Genomic DNA, 22,292 nt, shown 5'->3' on the forward strand with positions numbered 1-22,292 from the left:
CTCATAATTCAACAAGCATATAATGCCAACACAACACGTCTGAGCGCTGCATTAGGCAACAAAGATAAATTCCAGCTGAAGAAATAACACTTAGACAATAATGCTAGGAAGTGATACACACTATATAATAAGGGAAACGTAAACAATGTGCATTAAATTGGGAGCAACCAACTTCTTTGACACAGTGCCCTTTCTGTTCAGAGCTTATCAATGCAGAACAAATTTGGGAATTTATACTTGGTGATAATAAATAATTTTATAAGTCTTCCCTCTCCCAACTTTAGGAGCTGATAATGAAATTAAGAAGCCAGGACACAACAGGAATAACAGCATAAGGTCCTATATACCAAGTGTCAGAAAAGAACAGGATGGAAAAGAAAAGAAGGAAAGGGAAGGGAAGAGAAAAGACGGGAAGGGAAGGGAAGGGAAGGGAAGAGAAGAATATACTCACTACCAGGACCGATATTCAGAGGAAAGCTGGTGACTAAGAGCAGGGACAACGAAGGACAGTTTACTGGTTGGTGTGGCTGGGCATGAGGTAGATTTTAAAGAAATAGATTTAAAGGGGCAGACTTACACAGAGAAGGAGGGGGCTGCCACAAAACAGTTTCCTGTCAAACAGAGATGCTCAAAGATGAGAGAGAGGACTGTAGACATTGGAGTCTAGTGTAGGCAGTGTAGGCGGCAAAGACATGAAACACTGAGGAACAATGAATATTCTATTTGGCTGGAGTTCATGCAGGAAATAAAACAGAAATACAGCTATGGGAGAGGAGACACAACGGGAATGCACTTAAATCTCCAACAAACACTAGAAAGGTATCTTCCTTGCTGTGATATGGAAACAGGAAAGCATTTGGAAGGAGGTGAGGAGGGGAAGTGGCTTAGAAAAATAAATCTCATGAGAGTTGGTGGAATGGAGCAATTGTGGAGCTGATGAGAAGGTGCAGTCAAGGTGAGGAGAAGTTCGTTAAATTAAACTAACCTCCCTAGCCCCAGTTTCTCCACATTACTTTTCAGTGTCTGAAAATATCCTATTAAGTTGTTTGTTGGTATGTCTGCTGTCTCTTTCTAGCGGAATGTAAGATTCAGGAGGGTAGGGACCTTGTTCTAGGAGAATGGCTGGCTCTCCCTAAAAATCTGCTGGACGAATCCATGAATCCTTCCATGGCTTTTCATCGAGAAGGAGAAAGGGTAAGTATCCTAATTCACACTGGCCTGACCTGGAGCTCCACTTGGCAGAGCGAATCCTTTGTCTTCCTAGTACCTTGCCCAGGCATTTACTTCGACATGAGGTTTTTGTAAAAACAGTGAACATAAACCTCTGTGGTAAAATACAGTCTTGCAGGGGGAAGAACACTGCAGTGGGAATAAAGAAGGCGGGATTCTAGTCTTTGGTCCTATGATAAGCCTGAAAGGCGTTTCATCTCTCTGGACATTAATTTCATCATCTATGAAAACAAAGGCTAGAGGTTTCCACGTCATTACCAGCCCTCATATTTTACAATTCTAACAAAGAGACCACAATTTGTATGGTTGCAGGGGAGAATCTGATTCTCCAGGATTTTGTAGGATACGCGGTCGTACTCCAACAAACTTAAAAAGCATAATAAGTAAACTGTGTTTCTTATACTCGAACAACCTCTCTTGCCCCAAGATAATTCAAGCTGATCTATTTTAGAAACAGGAACTTATAAATTTATAAATTCCCTTTTATCCTATCTGAAAGCTGTGGCTGACTTTGTAATTATTCAGAGTCACAGATTTCTAGACCTGAAAGGAACTACAAAAATCATCTAACCTAACTGCAGTCATTTACAATTAAAGACATGGGAGGCACAGAAATGCCAAAGACAAATTAAGAAGGTGGCAGGAATCAGACTGTGAAACTTTCATGAGCCACATTAAAAAATCTGAACTTAATTCTATATGAATTGGGAAAGGTTTTAGGAGAGGGTTCCTTGGATCAGATCTGGGTTTTTCGAAGATCCCTCCAGCACAAGTTTATACAGTTAATGAGTGGAAATCAGAATGACAACACTGTTTCCAGACCCCAGATCCTACATTAATGTTGCTTTTGACCTATAGAGTCATCTCCTCGGAGATGATCCTTGGAGGCAGTGGGCACTCTGGTAGGATGTCCCCCTCTCCTGCGGGCTTCTGCCACACAAACTGGCGATCCCCCCGTTCCCCCCCCCCATTTTATGCTTTGTATGTCACTGATGCCATTTTTAAAAAAATAGTATATTTCTAAGGCTTCAGCATTTTATCTCAATTATAATCCTGTAAAAGGATTATATTAGCATGTTAATGAACACTAATGCTTTATTGCTCAGCCAATAAAATCCTGAAGTCATGCAGTCAACAGCAAGGACTCTACATACTGAAGATGAACACGCATTGGTATGGGTTAGAATTGCTAAGTCTTGGCCCACCAGCTGTGAAAAACTGGCTTGGCAAAGTTGGCAAAGAGATCAATGACTTAATTCATAAACCAGGAAAAAGCCTAAGTTCTGAGAAATATAATTCTGGAAAGAGATTTGAGAATAACATTTGGGAAGATAAGAGTATTTTTGAAAATAAAAAAAAAATTTGCAAGTATAAGTAGGCTGCTCAGTAAAAATCAGTAAAGAATAAATTAAAATGTCATTTACAAATAGGCTAACATTAAAAGGAATTGCAAGCAATCCTATTTTGAAGTCAGTGGCATTAGCAAGTTTGTTTACCAAATATTAATTTTTATGTATTAAAAACTATATCACGCACTACTGAAAAACATAATTTTTTTTTAAAGATTTTATTTATTTATTTGACAGACAGAGATCACAAGTAGAGAGGCAGGCAGAGAGAGAGAGGAGGAAGCAGGCTCCCCGCTGAGCAGAGAGCCCGATGCGGGGCTCGATCCCAGGCTGGGATCATGACCTGAGCCGAAGGCAGAGGCTCCAACCCACTGAGCCACTCAGGCACCCCTGAAAAACATAATTTTTTGATACCTTAAAATAAAAGCCATACATTTTCTTCATCCACCTTTTTAAACTCATTCATTGTAAATTGTACAGTACATTCCTCAAGAGTAAAAACTTTAGCATTATATCATTGTTCTTGCTACTTTTAATAGGATACATTATTCCTAGTTTTAGGATTCCTGCATTTAAAACAGATATACATGGAGACATGCAGTAGGAAAATTTGAGACAGGGCTGAGAGTGGATCATGAAATTATACCTGTGGGAAAAGGTGAGATCACCTGGAACACTAAGGGGCTAAGGAAACAAAGCATGAGTAGTTTATCTACATAAGTAATATTTACTGAATTCTAACTATTTCCCAAGGTATTAACGGCAACACCAATGGCATGGCCTTGAAGAAAACGGATGTGGTTTCTGTCTTTGCAGAGCAATGGTCCTTCTCAAAGACAAGTAATAATTTTTTAAAATGCTGTGGGAATTTGAGAAGGATAGTGCACCTGGAACAAAATGTGAGCACTCCAAATCTTAAAGGCAAGGCAAGACTTTCAAGAGGATGTGACATCTAAGCAAAGGACTAAAGGAGAAGCAGAGTTAGCCAAGTGAGATGGGAAAAACGAGAGCATTTCAAAAAGAGAACTATGCTGGAAAGTGAGAAAATTCTGTATATTCAAAGAACAGCAAAACATTAAATGTGGCTAATGAAGTAAGCAGGAGCTATTTTGTGTGTAGATCTTGTAAGACAAACAGAAGGATTTGACCTTATCCGATGATCGATGGGAATCTACTGAAGTTTTTTAAATCAATTTTTTAAGATATCATATGTGCAAAGAGTATAAACTTTAAAAGATAAAACAGAGTGTAAAATTAAAGTAAGTCCAATCATGGCAACTCAACTGTTCCACTCCTAACCTCCTAAACACTTTTACCAGTTTCCTGTGCAACCTTCCAGAGACACCGTCTGCCCATATAGGCAAATGTACGTGTGTGTGTTTGGGGGGTATGGTGAAGGGGATGTTTCTCCTCTAAAGGGTACAAGTGAATGAAATGACATTAAGTTGCTAAGCAAGATCTTTTTAACTGCAAGGCAGAGGATGGATTTGAGAAGAGCTAATTGGAAGCTAGGAATAAGCTCACTTGTAGCTTGGGTTCCTGTGTCTGAGACAGTATATTATATTCTAGTTGCACATGGAGAAAGTGTGGTGATATACAAACGCACACATACACACACTCTAGACGTATATATATAGACAGAAAGATATCAGGAGAGAAGATAAGACTGGAAGTCAAGGTCAAGATCTTGGAGCTTCAAGCACAGAGAAGGTAATTAAAGCCATGGTATCAGACAACATCACCCAGGGAGAATGTGCAGAATGAGGAGGAAAAAAATAAGATGGAGGCATGAGGAACTTCAACATTTAAGGGACAAGTAAAGCAGGGAGACTGGAAGATTGCTCAGAGAGGTAGTGGCAAAACTAGAAGAGTTTTGGAGGGAGATGAACGTTGAGACAGTGGTCCGCAATCACTTTTCAACACACCTTCTGTATTTGAGGTAATCCTCATCTCCCCAAGACGGAAGTCACAACTCAGATTTCCGCATACTTGGCAGCCAGTCTATAGACTTGTAACCTAGGACCACCCATTGTGGGCACTTATGCAAAACTTCAATTCGGAAGAGAACGAAGCAAGGTTGTGAAATCTAGCAAGCTGGTTGGAGAGGGTGTTCAGTGCTTAGGACAGTAGCCGCGGCACAGGTTCTGGAGTCCGGTCCCAGGTGTCATCAGTGAACAGTAGGCAATATTTGTGTGAGTTGTAGTGTTGACACTGAGAGGTTGTGGAATCTGTACCCACGTGTGACTTGTGTGGTCCTGGCTGAACATCATTTAAACCTGTCCTCACACATTTATTGTGAGCCACCTGACATTCTTCAGTGTATTCCTTTTCTGCTTTAACTGCCAGAGAGGGTTCTGTTGTTTGCAGCTCTGATCCCTGATCGATACAATGCAGTGTCATGAGGACAAGGTAAAGAAGTATTTCAAGGCGGGCGTGATCAATAGAATTAATTGCTGTCTAGAGGTCAAGCAAAATGCGGGCTGGACGAGGTCTGATTTAACATTCTAGAAGTTATCAGTGACCTTGGTGAAAGTAGTTTGGAGGGGACCTGGGACGAAAACTCTAGACTGCTGTAGATGGAGGACAGCCTCTGACATGAAGAGATGGAGACAGTGAAAATCAATCACACCTTTCAGAAATTTGGATATAAAGGGGAGGAAGGTTAATAAAACAAAATCTGGTTAAGGGAGATACGTGAGCATATTTCAATGCTGATGGGAAGGAGCAAATGGAAGTAAGTTGAAAACAGAGTTTGAGGAGATAAGAGATGGAATAAGCTTCCTCTGAAGCCAGGAAGATTCAGTCCTCAGATGGACCCATCACTCCCAAGAGAAAGGGTATCTATTCCACTGAGACTGGAGAGAAGGAAGAAAGGGTAGGCATGAAGCATGTGGGTTTATGTAAGGGGAGCAGAAGGGGGAGGAAGTCAGTTCCTGTTCTCTGCTTTGCTGGTCAAGAAGTTACCTCCTGAGAATAAGAGAATGGGTGGAAGAAAAAATTTGCATGGAATGGTGAAGTCATCGTAGGAAATGAGAGGAAACTAAGCTGGGATGCATAGTAAGATTACTCAAGCAGCAGAGCACCCAGCAGGGTCAGCAGCCATGCTCACACAGGTCTACCACTTGACATTTCTTTTTTTTTTTTAAAGATTTTATTTACTTATTTATTTATTTGACAGACAGAGATCACAAGTAGGCAGAGAGGCAGGCAGAGAGAGAGGGGGAAGCAGGATCCCTGCTGAGCAGAGAGTCTGATGCAGGGCTTGATCCCAGGGCCCTGGGATCATGACCTGAGCCGAAGGCAGAGGCTTCAACCCACTGAACCACACAGGTTCCCCTACCACTTGACATTTTTATAACACTTTGGCTCTGGTGGTGCATCTTCATACATAATATATGTTAATTCTCACAACCCTATGACTTAGGGGGCACTTAAAGAGTTACCCTATTTTCACAGCCCAGGAGCCTATATGAAGTTGGGAAGTTTCCAGAATGTTTGTGGTAACTTCGTAGCTTGCAAATCTTGAATAGAATCACTTCATATAACCCATGGTTCCTCCACAATCTGGGCCCTATTTCAGCAGTCTGATCTAACACCTCTGGCTATAAACCTCCTGTTGCAGTAAGAAACTCCAAAATACATCTTGCTCTTTCTCTTTCCTTACTCTTCTGCCAATCTAAATTGGATTCACTCTTCAAGGCCCAAATGAAGTCCCAACTCCTCCCCAGTGTGTCCCTAACCTTTGGGCATGGGGATTCCATCTGTTTCTACTTCTGCACTTTTTGTCTGGGCTTATTCATGGCAAGTGAGTAGCTATTTTGGCTGAATCCAATTTGCTTGAAATAAAGGAACAGACAGGCTCATTTGAAAGATTGCCTTGTCACGTTGGATTTGAAAATTCATCAAGTTGAACAGCGCTCGTTCCAAAAAGGCAGATTAGTATTTTTAAATATTAAAAACTAATTTAACAAATATATATTTATTTTGCCAAAAACAAGAATTTCAGTCATTACAATATCCAAATTGATGCCTATTCAGAGTTATTAATCTGAACATTACATCAGTGCTTTCATGAATGATATGGAACCACTCCAACTTTTAACTGCTTGTTTATACAAAAATCACTGACTAAACTAAACTGTTAAATTTGACAATTTTAATCAATGTTTAATGATGATTAGGAAGTATGACTTTACGATAACTCCACACCAACAAACATATATGGTTTACAAATTCAGTTCCATTTCTTCACTATCACATTCTTATTTAAGGATATGAACAAATTGTAAAAGCCTGTTTGGGAGCACATTCTTTGTATCGAAGAAAAATTACTTGGGGGAAAGTTAAAATGGAATAAAAAAGTAAAAAAGAAGATATTCTAATGTATTATTAAAATCCCAGGGATCTATTTTTATATCATACCAATGAGTAAGAGATGTAATTTAGAACCATAATGTCCAAACACATGAGACTCTTCTTGCTCTGGAACATTTGCCCAAACAAGCCAAGTCCTTCTCCATAACATATCTCAAATATCCCATTTCTCTGTCAGGTTCATTTAATTTATGCCTAAATGCTTCCTGCAATCCACAGCTAGTGGTACCTCCTAAAAACTTACTCTTATGTCCATTCATGATATTGATAATGAAACTACATTCACTTCTATGTTTATTGCTTTGACTGTGTCATTTCATTTTTCTTCATGGCATCACATCTTCACAAAGGATCCCAAGCAGAATCTCAGGGCCACTGAATCAAAGTTAGATTTGTTTCATTTGTACAATTCTTACGCTTTTCTAGCTAGACTCTTCCCTGCTATTAACCATGCTGAAACTTCCGTCTCCTATCTGCAAGCCTTTTTTCAGATATCTTTGATGCAATGTGATCATCTTATTTTATACTGGAGTTGGTTCTTCTTGGAAGCAAAATGAATACATGAAGAAAGGAAGAAATTGCAAAGGGAATGCTATTAGTAGTTTCATATCAAGCAAGCATTTGTTAATTGACTTCCAAACTTTTAACAGATTTAACTAAAGCACATAGCTTGGATTTTTTTGCGGGAGGCAAGATAAAGCCGGTATTTATAATATAATCTCTAAGATATACCTGACCTTAATGTGAGTTGCAGAAGTTTCATCAATTAAATTTTTGAAAATTGTGAATCATGTGACACCCCACGTATCACTTCAAATGGATTGTTTTCCAGGGGAAAAGATCCTTTTTTAATAAAAAGTTGTTCATTTAATGAAAAAATACTAATAAACCACTGCTCCATATGAGGTACCTGCAAATGATCTATAACAAATCACTTAATTCTAAGTAGACATCTTTTTCCTAGTATTAATAAACAAGTACATGCAAATAATTACCGAGTATTTTATCCTATGATTCATCTACAGAAAAATAACATAAATTTTCACTGTTAAAGTTTTATCATATAATTTGCAAAATGAGGATGAATTATGCATATCTATATCTAAGAACTGGTTAGATTGTTATTCAGACCAGAAAGGAATTTGGCATAAAGTCATTTGGTTCTGGAAATAATCCATGGTAACTTAGCTACTGAAGTAGTTAAAGACCTCATTATAATTGGCTTAAGCTATAAGATAATATGATCATATGGACTCTCAGAGTATTTTTGCCTCAAGTCTTCAATAAGCTTAGAGTGAACATCTTAGTTCCAAAAATAAATTCATGTTGCATGAATTGACTGACACACTGGTAGTAATAAATACAGGTTTAATCACAAACTTTTACCAAGGACTTATTTTTCTAGAAGGCATTTTTCACATACTTCATCTTTTAATTTTATTTGACCTCTGCTTTCCCAACCTCATAACACAAATGTGCCCATTTAAGAGATGAGGAAAATGAGGCTCAGAGATATTAAGTGATTTGAACAAATTCTCAGTTAATAAATTGCAGAGGTAAGAATTAACCCCCAGTCTTCGTATGCAATGTTCTTTCCATCACATCAGAACTTCCACCACTTGTGAAAACTGGAAAGATGTGGATTTGATCCACATAAACATTTTACATTCATTTGTCTGCTAAATCTTAAAATCGCTTCTGACATATATTTTTCAGACATCATTCCAGGTAGCTGCTCCTACAAATCAGCAGAGTATCCATCAAGGTACTAGACTGACTCTTTTGCAAAAGATGGGTATATAAAATAAGTATTTGTTTGCATTTTCTTTCAGCACTGACATAATTGAGCAGTAAAGGCGTGACAAAATGATAAATACTTTTTAACATTGGCAGGCAGCAAATGTTTCTTGCATACTACAAAGAAATGCAAAGGTAAACAATCCAGTGAGAATAGGGAGCCAAACAAGACTCAAAATCATACGAGAAATGTAATAATGTTACAGGCCATGGATACAAATTTCCATGCCTGCTGATGAATTTGAGGGTTTCCTTCAATATTCCCCCTATATTTCTGAGTGTATACCTCTGAGTATACTTCCGAGTGTTTTTATGGGTTCAGGATAAATAGACACATACTTGCTATCACTGCCTACAAGCCTGCCCGTGGGCATCCTCTGGGTCTTTTCTATGTTCTTGGAGTCTCCGGCAAAGGTAGTCCATATCCCCATGTCCCTACTTCTGTCCCTTTAAAAGAGTTCCCATCCCCAAAGCTAAAAAACTCTTGAGACCTCACGCAGCATCTTCTTCAGACTTGAAGAGCATGTTCAGAGCTACTCAAAAAAGAGAAAATGAGAAAGGAACTTATTTCAGTGAGGCCAGCACAGGGAAGACAATGAACTAACACTCAAAGACTGTCTCTGAAGTACTGAAAGCACTTCCAGGTTTATACAAGGCAAATGAGGGACAAAGGTGGGTAGATATGTGCAGGTGGGCAGCAAAGGTCAGATCCATCATTGTCTTGGGGTCAATCACAGGCAGGGATCTTGCTGGCTCAGGGTAGTCCTTATTGCTTGAGAGGGTAATTTTGGTTCCCATCAGGAGAGGCTTTGCCCTCAGGGTCTTTGGCCTGAGCCAAGAGACAACATGGGAAGTACCCAGCTAGAAAGTGTGAGGTCAGAATGGAGGCAACTGAAGTCCTCTTTCAAAAGTACTAGTTCTTAACCCTATTTAATACATAGATGTAGTAACTGATGACTAAGTCATAATTTCTTCTTTATATAGCATGCAAAAGTGATCATGAACTCCAACAGACTTAATCACGAATATTTTGTAGAGTAGTACATTCTTTGGTAGAAAAAAAAATCAGCTGACCATGAAGGTCACACAACTATGGTGCTTTGTTTCAAAAGGATAGTATATGGGTATCCCTGATTGTTTCTTCAACTTCCTTTCCATGAGAATCTATCGCTAAGAAGTAGTTCAGAGAAGTACACTCTTTATTAGGTTTGATTTTAAAAATTTAAGTCCTCCCTTCATATCAGAGGAGACCCTGGCTTCAAGGAAAAAATACCCTTGTCCTCCAATTTAAATATCTTAATGATGTTCAAGTTTACAAATGAATAGAAATTGTTTTTGAGTCAGCAAAAGCTGAAGTATCACAGAGAGTAAATGACGAATGAGCCCAGAAGAACTGCTAATGCAAGTTCAAATTTAGTTGGGTCACTTGATAGTGATTTCCAAAAGTTTTTTACCAAACTTCTCAATCAGAGAAGGAAATCATTTTTATGAAAAATAACACACACACACACACACACACACACACACATATCTCCTCAGCATAGCAAACATGTTAAATAGATGTTCCTTAATGCCTAAAAACAGTCATGTTTTCATGGATGGCCTTCATTATTATGTTGACGTATATTCCCTCTAAATCTACTTTACTGAGGGTTTGATCACAAATGGATGTTGTACCTTGTCAACTGCTTTTTCTGCATCTATTGAAAGGATAATATGTTTCTTATCTTTTCTTTTATTAATGAGGTGTATCACATTGAGTGATTTGCAAATATTGAGCTACAACTGCAACTCAGGAATAAATGACACTTGTTTGTGGGTGAATTTTTTTTTTAATGTATTGTTGGATTTGGTTTGTTAGTATTTTGAGAATTTTTACATCTATGTTCATCACGGATATTGGCCTGTAGTTCTCTTTTTCAGTGGAGTCTATAATCTGTTTTTGGTATTCGGGTAATGCTGGCCTCACAGAATGAATTTGGAAGTTTTCCTTCCTTTTCTATTCTTTGGAATAGTTTGAGAAGAATAGATATTAACTCTTCTTCAAATGTTTGGTACAATTTACCTGTGAAGACATCTGGCCCTGGACTTTTGTTTATTGTGAGTTTTTTTATTATGATTCAGTGTCCTTGCTGGTTATCAGGATAGCATATTAATTCTGAAAGCTGTTTTAGGTGGCAACTTTTTCACTTGGTTGGATGAATAGATGATGCCTTTAAAAGTTCAATTCATATTTGAAAACATCAGAAATGCTTTTGGTCCTCTCTGTCTCTCCATTTTTTTTTTTTTGGTTAATTTGTTACTGGTATGCTTAATTTTATTTGTTGACCCAAGTAAGCCCCAGGATGACCAGATATTTAGTCAGACATTACTCTGGGTGTGCCAGTGAGGATGCCTCTGGATGGGATTAACATTTGAATTGGTGGACTGAGGAAAGCAGGTTGCTTCCCTAAACTGTTCAGGCCTCATCTAATCAAAGGAAGACCAGAATAGAACAAAAAACAGTAAAAGGGATATTTTGCCTGACTGTGAGCTGGGATATTGTTCTTCTCCTGCCCTTTAACTGGAATTTACACTATTGGTTCTCCTGGTTCTCAGTTCTTTGGACTTGGACTGAAAGTATATGATGGGCTCTCCGGATATACAACTTGTTGACTGCAGATCTTGGGATCTTCTCAGCCTCCATGAGCCAATTCTTTATAATCAATCAATGTCTCAATCAATCAATCTCTCTCTTTCAATATATATCCTTTTGGTTGCTTTTCTGGAGAACGCTGATTAACACGGGAATCTTGGGCTTTTTTTATTTAAGAAAATCTACCATAACACACTACAGAGAGTGCATCATTAGCCATAATTTTGAAAGCTACAGTGTCTGCTAGAATTCCCTAATTAATCCCATAGGGCGCAGTCCTCTGGTTATTTATCCCCACTCTGTTAACAGGTCTCCTGTTAACTCCAGTGAGGAACTATGTGCTGGTTTTATAATCAGAGGACTGAGCTCATTCTGCATCTTTCTCTTCATATCTCTTGGAGCAACTCTGTGGGCTTATCACTCATCTATTCTTAAAGAAATCCTCTCAGATTGCCTCTATATTCCGTAGTTAATGATATGCAGATACTGGCTATGCCAGTAATTCACACTAAATGAATTATTCGTGAAGTGGCAATCAGCTGAGAAAGAGAAAAAAGAAGGAAGGAAGGAAGAAAAGGAGGGAGGGAGGGAGGAAGAAAGGAAGGAAGGGTGGGTAGGAGGGAGAGTGAGAAAGTTTGTTTTCCCATTGTCTTCCTATGTGGGTTATTTACCGTGGTTTCAGTTCATTACAGATTCTCTAATACCAATGAGCTGCTTTCTGGATGGAGTAAAGATTATTTTTCCTTTACAGAAACATTCAATTTGTAAGGCCAGTTAGCTGCTTTAAAAACCGTCTCTAAAGAAAAATCTATATGCTATTCTTATTTATAAAAGTAAGAATTACATTAGGTATCTAATAAGTAAATTGAAAGTGTAACAATTTAAAAACACTGAATTTATAGATAGAGGATAAGAATTTGAACACTGGGTTTACTGGGTAAATGATTTTGGGCAAAACATTTGATTTCCAAGCTCTCCAGTTTTCTTAACCACAAAACATGATATTATAAAAATGTGTGCATCATAGGACTGCTGGAAGAAATCAGATGTTGTAACTAGAAAGCATATTAAGTGTCTCTTAAGAATCATGGTTATTAGTAGTAGGTGATATTTTTTAATACAGCCCTATTGACAAATAACGGCAAGAAAAAAGAACATGAAATAGAAAAAATAGGGAAATTACTTGTTTTCATTAAGAGTTATGCTCACATTACTTCGTACATGGGCTAGAATTTCCCAAAATGCAGAATAAGAAACAATGGAGAAGAGGAGGTATCCTTAGCCAAAGTATTGCATTACAAAGACAGGAAGGCGATGAAAGGAGATAGTGTTCTTTTGATAACGGGTTAAAAAAAAAAAAAAAGGAAAGGCAAAGAGAGAAAGGAACAAAGAAGGTAGATATCTAAATATAATTTATAATTTATGTTTGCAGTTGTGTCATGCCTGGCACATAGCAGGTACTAAACAAATGTTTATTAAGATTCAAACGGCATTTAAATTAAATACCATCTACATGTCAGACATTTAATGTACAAGTGAGTTGTTTTGCAAATTGTGGATAGAATTAAAATCTTAAGCAAAAATTTAGAGTGTACAGTAAAAGCAAGAGAGATAGGGGGAAATTTCTGGAATTTGTGGTCCTTTCAATATATACATGCCATTTATCAGTACATATACAATAAATAACAAGTGTTTTAAATGAATGAATTCCTTCTCTTGCACTACTCAAAATAATTTTTAAGGACCAAAACATATCAATTTAAACAACTGAATCCCTTTTTTACCTATAAAAAATCTATATGACAATTAGCCTTTCTTATACAATATAAGCATAAGTCAATAAGTTCAATAATTCTTTAGTGATGAAGTAGCCTAAAGGTGCCCATCTGTTTAGCATATCTAAGCATTTCAAACCACCAATAAATAAATATATCTCAAACTCTATCTCTATTTTAGAAGTTTAGAAGAATTCAAGGAAAGCAAAGTCTATGACAAGACACTAACAGGTGGGAGAAATAGAAATATATATATATATATATATGTCCTTTAATAAACAGTACAGTATATAACAAAGTATGTTACAACTGGATAACTAGACATGAACCAGTATAGAAGAAGGTGCAAATTCTTTGATCAGATAAAATTTTAAAATAGATTTGAGAAATTAAATCTGTGTGCCTAATTCATCAGAAAGTCTTCAGAAAGAAAAGAAAAAGTAAGTAGTGTAGAAGTATAATTAAATCATGGATAGTCAGACCAAAAAGCAAAAGGTATTTCTGCCAGATTATAAAAGTTTGCCACAGCTACCATAATAAAGTACCACAAACTGGTGCCTTAAGCAACAGAGATTTATTGTCTCACAATTCTGTAGGATAATGGTCCAAAATCAAGGTGCTAGAGGGTTGGTTCCTTCTGAGGGCTGTGAAGGACAGTTTGTTCCATGCCCCTTGCCTGGCTTCTGGTGTTTTGCTAGAAATCTTTGGTATTCCTCAGCTTGTAGCTGTATCACCCCAATCTCTGCCTTCATATTTACCTGACATTCTCCCCTTGTGTCTGTGTCTACATTTCCCCACTTTATAAGGACAATTGTCATACTGGAGCATGGTCCCATGTTTTTCCACCAGTATGATTTCATCTTAACTAATTATACTTGTAACATTTACATTTCCAAATAAGGTCACTTTCTGAGATACTATGGATTAGAACTTCAATATGAATTTTTGAGAGACACAATTCAACACATAACACAGATGAACTGTCCTAAGGAAAAGAAAGAATTAAGAGAGCTAAAGGTGACTTGCTAAGGATAAATGGATGCATAACCATGTAGGGCCAGGCAACAGAGAGCCTTGGAACCTTCACCTTAGCAAAGGAACTTGATGTGTTGAGCAATAGGTAGACAGTGTGGGCTCTCAAATAGAAAAAATGGTGTTTTGTAAACATTAATCTGGAGAACGGGTCCCGGTGAGTAGGAAAGGATGAGACACTAAAGACGGAATAACTAAGTAGAACGTGACATGAAGTAAAAACTATCTGGCAGCAGCAGTCAGAATGAAAGAGATTAAATGAATTCAAGGGAAAGTGGTCGATCAATAAAAGATTATTCCTTTAGGGAGTTCAGATTATACCAAACAATTTCCTATATTTTTGTTAATTTGAAGAAATGTCTTACAAACTGGTATCAGAGTACATTAGCATCAACTACCAATTTCAGTAATTATATGTGATATGCAACTATATGAATGACTCATGCAGAATTATTTTCCTATTCTTGGTATTGTGCCAAAGGCTTGGCAAGCAGTAACGCCAATTATTTTAAGGGGTTTGGGAATCAGGAAGAAGCTTCCTCAACATAACGCACTATTGGATTGACACAGAATAATCCCTGGGAACAATTATGCACTGAAGAGAAAAAGTTAGCAAATGAGTAACTTCTGAAGACACTCTCTGAAATGGAATGCCAAGGTGGTCTTAACATAACGAATAGTGGAATGTCAAGAAGGAAGATACAGTCAAAACATCAAAAGCTCTTACAATTTTCATTGTAGCCAAGAACCATTCTGAAAAACATAATGGCCAACCTAATTTTTGACAACTTTTATAGACTATATGTACTGACAAGAGACCAAATAAAGGAGAAGTACTAAAATTTCACTAAGAGTCTATAGGGAATGAGGGACATGGAATGGATGGAGATGAAGATAAAATTTTTAAAATAAATATGGTAAATATAGAGTCAACAAGAAATACAAAGTGGGCCAATATACTTTCAAATATTTCAGATCCTTTATATCTAAAAGGTGGACAAGACATCCAATCATAAAATTCAATGTGCTCCCAACTAGCTTTTGTCATCACCCTTGCACCCAACTTGCCATTGCTAATGTCCTCAGTGTCATCCATAAAGTTCCATGCAAAGGACATCTTTCAGTCTTCCTCTCTCTTGCTCTCTAATAGCATTCCCCTTTCTTATTGAAATTCCTTCTCTTGATTTCTGTAACATTGCCTTCTTTTCTTTCCTCCTATATTCTAGCCACAGCTTTGCTGTCTCCATCACATCATCCTTTCTATAAAATGCTCAAACCCTGGAGATTTTTTTTTATTATTTTATTTTTATTTATTTATTTGAGAGAGAGAGACAGTGAGAGAGAACATGAGTGAGGAGAAGGTCAGAGGGAGAAGCAGACTCCCTGTGGAGCTGGGAGCCCGATGTGGGACTCGATCCTAGGACTCCAGGATCATGACTTGAGCTGAAGGCAGTTGCCTAACCAACTGAGCCACCCAGGCGCCCCAACCCTGGAGATTTTAAACCTCTCTAGGTAATCTCTTCCAGTTCTTCAACTAACATGTACATGCACAAGAATCCCAAATTTATGTACAACTTAAAATTCTATGAATTCCACAACCAAGTATATTCAGCTGACTACTCAACTGTTATGTCCCATAGGTACCACAACCCGAAATGATGATTTTCCCACCTAGTCTGTTTCCTAAGTAAGCAGCACCGACATCTGCCTATATTGCTCAAGCCAGAAACCTGAGCATCCACCTTGAAACCTTTCTTTATCGTCTCCTATCACCAATTAATCAGCAGGAATGGTTTTACCTCACAAATGCATCCACATCTCCATTACCACTTTCAGTGTAAGCTACCACTGTCTCCCATCCCCTGGCTTCCCACATCCAGTTTTATCTTCCATTCAGCCTGAAGCTGATTTATTTAGAACACAAATGTTATCATGACACTCTTCTGCTTAAAACTTCCATTGCCTACCCCCTTGTTCTTAGCATGAAACCCTTACTTAGGCCTTACTGTGCCCTTCAAGGACCTGCTGCCCTTCATCCATCCATCAGGCACCTCTCCCTTTGCACTCCGCCTTCTACCCATTCTTATACAGTGTTTCTCTCGAGCTGGAGGCCTGAAGGCATGCTAAATCCTCCATTAGGAAATTCCCTTCTTTCCCATCTTTACCTCTATGCCTAGCTGATGTTTACTTAATCTTCAGATTTCCAAAGAAACCTCTATTTTCTTCAAGCACTATCACCTATCCCCATCAGCCCCTGTTAACACATTTCTCTTCAGGGCACTTGCCTCATGTGCAATTAAATACTCTTTGGTGTAGTGGCCTGTTTGTTATCTTTCTTGCCTGAGACACAGTATGAGTCATGTATATCTTATTTACTGCTTCACCTCTAGCGTAGGCTTAAACAAAGTGGCATTTAATAAGTGTTTTCTAAATGAACAAATGAACTCCAACATTTACCAGTGCCATTTTAACCCTTATCAAGTGAACTGTGGTAAAAATCAATAGACACAATGATGGTCATATCATTTAAACAGCCCCACAGATTCAGTAAACAAAATTTGCATGACTTACAAATTATCACTTGCTTATTTTTATATATGACTACAGGTCTAATTTCTTAGAGGGCCAGAACTCTATAAGACCAGCTGACAGACAACATGTATAAATGCATAATTTTTTTTTAAATGTTGCTTCTAAGAAGTCAAACATCCTTAGAGTTAACAACAACAACAGAATGAAAAGGAAAAACAAATTTGATCAGAATAGTGGGAAAAAAACCTCTTAACATGAATAACAAAAGATATAATATTAGAAGTCCTCATTATGAAAAATTCATGATCTCAATAATATACTAACCAGTTTTTACATCATTTTCTTTACTTTTGAAGATTTTATCTTTAAATGACAAAGAAGTAACATAAAGAAGAATTTACATACCATTCTTCAGTATGATCCATTCAGAATGGAAAGTAGCTGCCAGTTTGCGCTACACATTTACAGGTGAAAACACCGATACAGACCTATTTTTAATAGACTGCACTGGAAAGTTATTTAACCTAAATCTCTGGCCTCTTTTCCTTTTCTTCTTTTTCCTTTTTTTTCAAAATTTTATTTATGTATTTGACAGAGAGAGAGAGAAAGAGGAGGAGCACAAGCAAGGGGAGTGACAGGCAAAGGGAGAAGCAGGCTCCCAACTGAGTAGGGAGCCCGATGCGGGACTGGATCCCAGGACCCAGGGATCAGGACCTGAGCCCAGGGCAGACGCCTAACCGACTGAGTCACCCAGGTGCCCGGCCTCATTTCTTGATTTTTTTTTTTTCTGTCTCAATAAATAGCAACACCATCCATGCATTGTTCAAACTCCAAAACTTGACCCCCTCCCTCTTGATCTCTCTTCAAATCTCTTCCACAATAAACTGTCTGCAAGTTGTTCACTCTATTTTCAAAAAATACTAAGAATATACTTCCTCTTCACCTCTTTCATCGTTTCTTTAATCCACATCACCGACATCTTTGCCTAGACTACTGCAATAGCCTTCCAGCTGGTCTTCCTATGTCTGCTGTTCTCCCCACTGTATTGAATCCCATAATCTACAATTTTGTTAATATAAAGCACTGCACCATAGCTATCCTTTTCAACACAAGTGTTATCACTCCCCTGAAATCCTCATGAGCCTCTCTATATTACCTGGCTCTGACTTAATTCTTTAATTGCATCTTAAATGATTCATTTGCTCCATCACATTATCCTTTCTTTCAGTTTCTAGAACATCCAAGCTAGTTCCCATGTAGGGTCTTTCTGCTTGCTATCCCTTCTCTTTGAAATGCTCTGTTCCAGATCTTTCTGGGGTGTTTCCTGGTCATCAAGTCAACTATCAACCCTCCCGCCTTATGCCTCATAGATTTTCCCTGATCCCCTGACCATCTCATCTAAATTAATCCCTAGTCAATCTCTATCACATCATCTTGTTTCATTTTCTTCCTATTATATATTACCTGAAACTGCCTTCTTTATTTCTATGGCTACCCTCTCATTCTCTGTTTTCCCCTTAGAATGTGAACTCCTGAGCACAGAAACCCATTCACCATTCACTATCCAGTACCCAGAAAAGTGCTCCGTACACAATAGGTGCTTACTAAATATTTATCGCATGAGTAAATATACTTAACAACAACCAAAGAAGTGGCTCCAGATGAAAATAATGATCATAAAATTAAGATTTAAAAAGAGGTATCACATGAATTTATATCATGTGGTTTCATATTACATACTTTGACAATATCAGTGGAGCTTATTACATGTTAGAGATCTCAATTATTATAATGAAAAATACATTATTAAATAAGTTTAAATCATTTGTTATATAAAGCCTTTCAAAATGAGGAATTTTAAATAAATCTGCATTATAAATGGGGAAGAAAAGACATGTCCTTCTTTCAGTAAAAATATGGTCTCTTTAGGACTGAATCAGAAACATTTAATGAAATACTTTGGAAAAAATGGTCAATTTTTTAAAATAAATACTGACTTTTAAGGCAGAGAAAAATCTATTGAAAGCTAAGAGAAATAAGAGAAATTGGTTTCTCGAGGGCCACTAAATCATTGTATAGCTAAACAGAGGCTGACAAGTTTATACTTTGGAGGTTTTCTGTCTCCAAGGACCAATGGCACATTCTCGACATTTAAGAAAGGTAAGTCTAGAACCCTCCATATGTCCAAACACGACAGTCAGTGTTCTTACTTGCAAGACCCACTAGCTAATCACATGATTAATGAGAATCATTCAAATCTGTGCCTCTGGGAAATAATAAATTACTACATCTCACGGACTTCCAAGGTCTTCATGAATAGTATCTGTGAATGTCAAAGGCCCCCTCACAGTATCTGGACTGTTTCCATGAGGGGATAAATTACCTTGAATATTAGTTAATATTCTAAAAAATAATTAGAAATCATTTATTCCACTGGAGTTATTTACTAAATACCACAGAGCATGAATACAACCACTGAGATTACTTACAGCAGCAAACAAAAATAGCAGTGGGTACTTTGTCTTCCTGTTAATTGATTGCTTTTGTTAGATAACATTGTCTGGAAAAATCTGACTACAATTCTAACTGCAAGCCACAGTAATCATGTCAATATGTGAACTATCTGAATATCTAATTATGAAAAAAAGAAGGCAATTTCACAGTGGAAGCATTATTTTAATTCAAGAAACTAGCCATATTAACGTATTAGTCTGACATATAGCAGATAGCTAAAAAACTTTAATTTGAAAGATAATTATTTTTAGCTGATTAATATGCTTCAAATTAAATTCACTGCTTTTAATGGGCCCATCAACTTGACAACCTGAGAAATTAATAAATTTTGCATGCAGTAATCCTAGGAAATTTATACAACTGAGCTACACATCATTACAAGGATTACCTTCACAGTAGGCATTGTCCTCTCGAAGAGCCCTATAACCATCTCGACAGCTACAAACGGCCCTGTCATTCAGATTTCTGCAGACAGAATTCTCCATGCAGTTATGCCTTTCAGAACAAAAGTCATAACCTACAAGAGAAAAGAAATTTATTAAGGTAAATGAAACTGACAAAGCACACAACTTTGCTGATGAATTAATTACTCTCTTTGATTTAGAAGCTATTTTTCCTTAAATTATTTTTTAAATTGATATTTTCATTCAATGTTAGAGAACCACATGTTATGTGTACTAAGTGTTTCTTCATGTTTAACTCAGTTATTTCCTATTTCAAGTTAATTCTATGTCTTCTTTGTTTCTGACTTTTCTAGTCCCTGATATTTGAAGTACAGTACTCCAAACATCCGAAACAAAGATTCCTGGAGTCCAAAATGAAGATTTACAATATAAAACATAACCCAGTGAGAAAGTAATCTGAGAATCAGAGGTTGAACATTATTAATACCTACAAATAGTACAGACCAGGCCAGATAAAATATGGACATTGCATATTTAAGAAAGAAAAGAACCTGATATCCTTAAAAAAAAAAAATCTGTAAATGTGCTAAAAAATGAAAATTACATCACTTTAATTTAATTGTCTCTGGAAATCTGCACAGCATCAGATGTCCACTCAAAAGAAGGGAAAAAATTATGAATAACAAAAATTTCAGATTCCAGAATCTTTATGAGAGAATGAAAAACTGGAACATTTTATGAACAGGGGTACCAGTCATGTGTAATTCCTCAGGATCTCTTCTGCCTATATGAATCCCTTGTTCAAAGTTCATCTAAGATGCTGAAACGAAAAGCTTAAACACTGGAATCCATATTGAATGGAAATTGGATGATTATATATCATTCAAACAATTTTCAAATTGCCTGATGCGTAAGTTATCTATCTAGTTTTACATCGTCTAATGAATTACAATTTCAGTCCATGTGTAAAAGAAAAAAGGACTAGAGAAATGTATTTCATGTCGCTCAGAATAAACTTATCTGCCTATAGCCAAGGAAAGACTTTCACATCAGCAAAAGATAAAGATGAAAGTTCTAAATCGGCACATCTTACTTGTAAGCAAATTACCATAGAACGCTGTGATTTAGTGGAAGGGTGAACTGAGCAATACCGCGGCCGGCATGCACCGTTTTACAGCACGATGGTTGGTGTCCATTCTAACTGGCTGGTGTCCATAATGACTCTTTTGAATATCACCCCAGAGTTAAAGCATATACCCCGTGAATTTGCAACTACCATGTAAAGTAAACAGTGGTATGGACAACTTAGCAAGCCTTAAGAGGGGTGATGTTCTCAAAATTCAATGATGGCATTAAATTGGACAAGAAAAAATAAAATGAATTAGTGACATCTATAAAGTAAAACAGAACAGAGGTGTATATGAAGGACAGAACAATACACAGTCAGTAACGGCAGTTAAATCACTCGATGACTCAGTTTTCTTAACATGATTCTTCACAGTCTACTTTCTCACATGTAAGGCCAAATAAGTAAAAGACTCATTCTTAAGAAGAGGAAAAGTTAAAAATGTTTTCTCCAAAGTCTTTTTCTTCCTTTCCTCTTTAAGTAGCTAAGTTGAGACCATATTTCTTAAAATATATTCCACTGTCTTTTTATAATGCCTGGGAAAAAATCATTTTAGTGAAAAAGTCATCTTCACTTTTTACCCCAATAGCTCAGGACCTCACCAACTTATATGAAAAGTCTCCAAAAAATCATTTCACATTTATTCTAAAACTAAAACAAAGTTACTATAAAAACTGGCTCACTCCTTAAGATACACACAGAATTAAAAAATCATGTTCTAACACAGCACTAAATCTCTGTATAATTGCGCCTGCCATGTTTCAAACAACTCTCAGAGAGCTATGACTAAGTCCAGGTACTGTCCTGAGGCATTTTTATTTTTCTTTCATATGTTTTTATTTTTCAAAACCATCTTTCAATTTTTCACTTTGCTGCATTTTCTCTTTTCTCATTTTTCAGACTTCACCCAAACTATGCCGTCGATGGCATACATTCCACCTCTGTTTTGGTCCCTTTCAGGTTCTGCCTAAGTAATGCTTAGACCTCTTTTCTCAGCATCAAATATCAGGCACACATTCACCATACAGTATCAATACCTGCGAGAATTTTCCAACTATAAGATAATGATGTGATCCTACTTTTACTGTTTTAGGTTCAGTGAGGAAGCGTTTTACTTTTTATCAGATGGGTTTTTTTAATCAATCCAGAGACTTGAAAGCTAAAAATTTTGTCAATCAAATTCCAATTTACTCTAAACAATGTCAGATAGCTATTTCGATTTATTTTCTCAAAAAATAAGTTGACTGACTCTATTTGTTGTTTTACTGCTTGGATACAAAATGCCAGTGTCCAAAGACTAATGATTGACAGGGAAAAAATTCCAACTCGATTAAAGTGGGCTGTTTCCAATCTATCGGTAATAACTTCAAAAAGTCAGAGTATGAGTTGGATAGCACTATTACCTTCATACTTGCATTTCTAGTCATAGGTGATTGGTTTTTGAAGTTGAAAGATCTGGATTTACATTCAATCTCTCTTTACTTACTGGCTGTGTAAATTACTAGTTGCGTAAGTTAATTAACC

The 22,292-nt window shown here is 37.0% G+C and overlaps 1 protein-coding gene across 1 annotated transcript in view; it reads right to left on the reverse strand.

Annotated features, from left to right (window-relative positions):
- LOC111157818 (neural EGFL like 2) overlaps positions 1-22,292 on the reverse strand; it is a 334,472-nt gene that overhangs the window by 157,334 nt on the left and 154,846 nt on the right. Inside the window, exon 12 of the mRNA XM_022519484.1 lies at positions 19,627-19,755. Within this exon, the coding sequence (XP_022375192.1) occupies positions 19,627-19,755 (129 nt within the window). The remainder of the gene's footprint in view (positions 1-19,626; positions 19,756-22,292) is intronic.

Source organism: Enhydra lutris, unplaced genomic scaffold, assembly GCF_002288905.1.
Source record: "Enhydra lutris kenyoni isolate GAN:26980312 unplaced genomic scaffold, ASM228890v2 scaffoldscaffold56, whole genome shotgun sequence".
NCBI lineage: Eukaryota > Metazoa > Chordata > Mammalia > Carnivora > Mustelidae > Enhydra > Enhydra lutris.